The sequence below is a fragment of the Sinocyclocheilus anshuiensis genome, unplaced genomic scaffold (genome assembly GCF_001515605.1).
Source record: "Sinocyclocheilus anshuiensis isolate Anshui unplaced genomic scaffold, SAMN03320099.WGS_v1.1 scaffold28, whole genome shotgun sequence".
Lineage (NCBI taxonomy): Eukaryota > Metazoa > Chordata > Actinopteri > Cypriniformes > Cyprinidae > Sinocyclocheilus > Sinocyclocheilus anshuiensis.
This window is the reverse complement of record NW_015555724.1, coordinates 238,058-243,524: the sequence shown is the minus strand read 5'-3', so window position 1 is coordinate 243,524 and position 5,467 is coordinate 238,058. Positions and strand designations below refer to the sequence as shown.

Sequence of the window (5,467 nt, the reverse complement as noted above, 5' to 3'; positions counted from 1 at the left end):
TAAAATAAAATAAATTCAATTCAATTAAATTCAATTAAATGTCAATATTTTATGCTAAAGTTAGTTATTTCAAAGTCTACAAATGCATTTAAAACACTTACAAATTACAATTGTGGATGAAATAAAAATAATTAAACTAAACTAAATTAAATTAAAATGTAATAACAAATAAAATTAAATGTTAAAAAAATAAAATAAAAAATAAAAAAATATATTTTTTTACAAAATAAATGTTATTTTTATGTTAATGTCAAAGTCAACAGATGCATTTAAACACTTGTCTAATTTGACCTAACATGCATCACTGCCACCAACACAAGTGGCTGTTTTTGTGAAGACCTGCGCTTCATAAGCATTCATCTCACTCTCTTTTTGTTTCTTACAAATTGTGGCTGAGATCCTTCAACAGGACCAGCCGTTTTCTTCCTTCATTGGCCCTGAAAAGTGCCCTAGATTGACATTGTCCCACTTACTTCAAACAAGCTTGAGTCAAGCTCTCTTTGAGCAGAACAAGCCTCAGTCAATCTGTCTCTTTTCACCCGCACCCCTCTCTTCACATAAAAGCCATCTTTCAGTGAGCACCCTGTCATTCATCAGGAACATGTTTGCATCAAAATCTCACACAATGCATGTTATTGCCATTCAAATAAGAGCCTTTGAGACCCAACCAACCTTATAGTTTCTTTATGATGCTAACATCGCCGAGGGCCGCTTTCTATGGCTTTATATGTTCAAGGCAGCGCCTCGGGCAGGATCTGTGATGGAATTTATGAGAGCAAATGGCAGCCTAGTCTGGAAAGTGTTTACACACCGTTGTCCCACAATTCAGTGATTTGGTTTTTATTCATTCTTCTATTGACATCTGCTGAGCTGATCTTGTGGGAGAAACCTTCAACTTTGTTTGTGAAATCAAAAGACGAATGACAGACAAGCTCAGCTTTACCTTCTCAGAACGAGCAGTTCTTGTCCAAAGCAAACCAATCGTGTCTTGTTTTTGGAACCATCTCAAATATTATATTTACTTTCAATAAAAGACATATAAAATGGAAAAAATATATTTTTTTATTGCTCTTTCGAAAGCTGACATACTATGAAAACATTCACTGCTGCTCAAAAATTTGGGGTCAGTAAGATTTTTTTTTACTGTTTTAAAACAGTCTCATGCTTTCCAAGGCTGCATTTATTTGATTAAAATTACAACAAAAAATACTAATATTGTGAAATATTATTACAATTTAAAATAACTGTTTTCTATTTTAAATCATTTTACAATGCAATTTATTTCTGTGATGCAAAGCTGAATTTTCAGCATCATTACTTCAGAAATCATTCTAGTGTGCTGATTCGCTGCTCGAGAAACGTCTATTATTATTATCAGTGTTGAAAATTCATTAAAACATTAGCTCAGATAATCACTCTGTTCACAGCTACAGATTTTTGTGTAATCATTTATATAGTTTCATCTTGCTGATCTTGCTAATCATAAAGTTATATCACGCATACGTGTACTACAAAGTGAGACATGAGAGATGAAGCAGAGAGAAGTAAAACAGTGCAGACAAACAAGCAGTTCACTGCATCAGTGAGAACTATCCGACAGATCTCAGGGTTGTGGAGAGGACAGAAGAGAGAGGATGGGAAAAAAAAAAATTCAAAGCGAAAGAGAAGCACTTACCTGGACGTCCTTCCCAGCCCACTTGCATTCATCTCGTCGAGAAGGTGAAGGAGGCCAGGATATCTACCGGTCAGAGAGAGAGAGATAGAGAGAAAGTTAAAGGCGAAAGAACACTGGAAATATTTTGTTGGAAGCTTCTTGTTGTCTATTAACCCTTATAGACCCACTGTAGCAACCTACTTGTTTTAAGCACGTAAATATTATTATATTAATAGTATATACTTTTTTCACTAAATATGGGTTAAAACTACAAACAGCAGCAGTTCACACTCTAAAATGTATCATAGCAACAAGTTTAGCAGGACTGCAAAGCAACAAAATGTGAATATTTTAACCCTTGTGCGCTCCTCATTTGGGAGTCGCACTCATGGTCAACCTTACTGAGCCCAAACTTTTGAACTGTAGATTTTTAAATGAATTAGGAGGTTTAAATTCTACGCGGTGATCAGCAGTGGTTAAAAATACAAAATCTTCCAAATCTTTCCACACTGTGAGCCCTGTCAATCATTAGAGAAGATAAGAGTCTGAGTTTTGTAAGAGAGAAAGGAACGAATGCTCAGTGAAATGGGGGATGAGGGACAGAGACCAAAACATTTTGTAACTTGATTGCATCATGATCACTCAGTCTGTCCCTTCAGTTAAACTCTACTGAACTCTCCTCTGTCATAGTCTGTTTCTCTGTCTCTCTAGCTGGCTTTGAGGAACGCTTTGAGATACTTTCCTCCAAATCTGCATGCGACTCTGGCTACAGAGTTTGCGCAGGAGCTCAGACAGTATGGACACATTTACATGTACCGCTTCTGTCCTACACTACGTATGAGGTATAAGCAATTGCACAGCATACAGGGACAACTGTATTAATATACCATGTCTTGACCATAGCATTTCACACCGTATCTGTGACTGTATGTGTGTGTTATAGAGCCTATCCTATTGATCAGTACCCATGCAGAACAAGACAAGCTGCTTCCATCATGCTTATGATAATGAACAACCTGGATCCTGCTGTAGCACAGGTACATTTTCACATGTGATATGTAATAATCCAGAAATGGCTGGGAGGTTCATTCAGCAAGGGGGCCTCTTCTTTTAGACCTATAGATCTTCCTTTTCCTTCTTGAAGATCATATTTTATGGTGTAAGTACTGTATCTCTAAAATACGCTCTCATTTTAATGCTTGTCTGCTCGCAGTTCCCACAAGAGCTTGTCACATATGGAGGAAACGGACAGGTGTTCAGCAACTGGGCGCAGGTAGATTTGTACAGATTTATGTATCTGTAATGTTATATTTTATACACCTATAATACACCTTTTTCTACGTATATACTGTGTTTATGTGTGTGTTTGTATACATAGTTCTGGTTGGTATTTCACTATCTGAGCACCATGACTGAAGAGCAGACCCTTGTGATGTACAGTGGTCATCCATTGGGTCTTTTTCCCAGCCTCCCTTCTTCTCCACGCTGTGTAATCACAAACGGCATGGTAAGATACACACAGGCCTTTATGCATGAGCATGGGTTATTTTTACCCATAAGGGTGCATCTCTTTATCTTCTTGTTTTGTTTCAGGTCATTCCAAACTATTCTTCCAGAGAGGAATATGAGAAGATGTTTGCTATGGGCATTACAATGTGAGATTTCACCAATACCTATTACCTAGTCTCTTTTAGAAAATATGCATATGTACACTACTATTCTAGTTTACCAGTTTGAGGTTGGTGAGATTTTTTTTTAACCCTTGTGCGCTCCTCATTTGGGAGTCACACTCATGGTCTTCGTGGTCAAAAGTGACCGGACACCTGAAATTTCACTTTTTCTTCAGTAAAATCAATCTAATATATTTTTGTTCAATAATATTTTTTGTTTTTTATTTTGTATTTTGAGAGAATTTTATGGTACTAATTAATATGTATGCAATAATGATGATCAATTTTTCCCATTGAAAACAGTACAAAATGATTTTCTAACCCTAACCCTAACCCTATTTTTTAATTAATGCTGTATTTCAGATTAAAATAGAGACTAGGCCTTTGAAATCCTATTTTTGAAGGCAGAATAGCACCTATCTCACTCTCTTTTTGTTTCTTACAAATTGCGGCTGAGATCCTTCAACAGGACCAGCCGTTTTCTACCTTCACTGGCCCTCAAAAGGGCCCTAAATTGACGTAGTCCCACTTACTTCAAACAAGCTTGAGCCAACCTCTCTTTGAACAGAACAAGCCTCAGTCAATCTGTCTCTTTTGACCAGCACCACTCTCTTCACATAAAAGCCATCTTTCAGTGAGCACCCCGCCATTCATCGAAACCATGTTTACATCAAACTGCATGTTATTGCAATTCAAATAAGTACCATTGAAACCCAACCAACCTTACAGTTTCTTTATGATGCTAACAGCGCCGAGGGCCGCTTTCTATGGCTCTATATGTTCAAGGCAGCGCCTCGGGCAGGATCTGCGATGGAATTTATGAGAGCAAATGGCAGCCCAGCCTGGAAAGTGTTTATACACCGTTGTCCCACAATTCAGTGATTTGGTTTTTATTCATTCTTCCACTGACATCTGCTGAACTGATTTTCTGAGAGAAACCTTCAACTTTGTTTGTGAAAGCAAAAGACAGATGACAGACAAGCTCAGCTTTACCTTCACAGAATGAGCGGTTCTTGTCAAAAGCAAACCAATCGTTTCTTGATTTTGGATCCATCTCAAATATTACATTTACTTTCAATAAAAGACATACAGTATATAATGGGAAAAAAAATATTGTATTGCTCTTTTAAACGCTGAGGTACTATGTAAACACACACTTCTGCTCAAAAGTTTGGGGTCAGATTTTTTAATGTTTTTGAACAAACTCTCATATGCTCACCAAGGTTGCATTTATTTGATTAAAAATAAAGTAAAATATTGTGAAATATTATTACAATTTAAAAGAACTGTTTTCTATTTGAAAGAATTTTAAAATGTAATTTATTTTTGTGATGCAAAGCTGAATTTTCTGCATCATTACGCCAGTCTTCAAAGTCGCATGATCCTTCATGAATTAATGTTATTGTGCTGCTCAAATAACATTTCTTATTATTACCAAAGTATATTACCAATATATATTTAGTAAAATATTAGATCTGATCATCGCTCTCTTCACAGTTACAGATTTTTGTGTAATCATTTATGTAGTTTCATTTTGCTGATCTAATTATGAGTTATATCATGCATACATGTACTACAAAGCGAGACATAAGAGAGATGAAGCAGAGAGAAGTGGAACAGTGCAGACAAACAAGCAGTTCACTGCATCAGTGAGGTCTATCCGACAGATCTCAGGGTTGTGGAGAGGACAGAAGAGAGAGGATGGAAAAAAATACAAAGTGAAAGAGAAGCACTTACCTGGACGTCCTTCCCAGCCCACTTGCATTCATCTCGCCGAGAAGGTGAAGGAGGCCAGGATATCTACCGGTCAGAGAGAGAGAGATAGAGAGAAAGTTAGAACACTGGGAACACTGGAAATATTTTGTTGGAAGCTTCTTGTTGTCTATTAACCCTTATAGACCCACTTACTTGTTTTACTTGTTTTAAGCACGTAAATATTATTATATTAATAGTATATACTTTTTTCACTAAATATGGGTTAAAACTACAAACAGCAGCAGTTCACACTCTAAAATGTATCATAGCAACAAGTTTAGCAGGACTGCAAAGCAACAAAATGTGAATATTTTAACCCTTGTGCGCTCCTCATTTGGGAGTCACACTCATGGTCTTCGTGGTCAAAAGTGACCGGACACCTGAAATT

General features: G+C 36.7%; 2 protein-coding genes across 2 annotated transcripts in view; one reads left to right on the top strand and one right to left on the bottom strand.

The window, feature by feature from the left end:
• LOC107672583 (semaphorin-3ab-like) overlaps positions 1-5,467 on the bottom strand; it is a 39,322-nt gene that overhangs the window by 20,149 nt on the left and 13,706 nt on the right. The window contains exon 3 of the mRNA XM_016465834.1: positions 5,062-5,124. Within this exon, the coding sequence (XP_016321320.1) occupies positions 5,062-5,124 (63 nt within the window). The remainder of the gene's footprint in view (positions 1-5,061; positions 5,125-5,467) is intronic.
• On the top strand, positions 2,058-3,442 carry LOC107672588 (urocanate hydratase-like). Its single transcript, XM_016465840.1, has 5 exons — positions 2,058-2,496; positions 2,598-2,691; positions 2,868-2,927; positions 3,033-3,161; positions 3,248-3,442. The coding sequence occupies exons 1-5, from the start codon at positions 2,465-2,467 to the stop codon at positions 3,311-3,313; spliced, it is 381 nt and encodes a 126-aa protein (XP_016321326.1). The 5' UTR covers positions 2,058-2,464; the 3' UTR covers positions 3,314-3,442.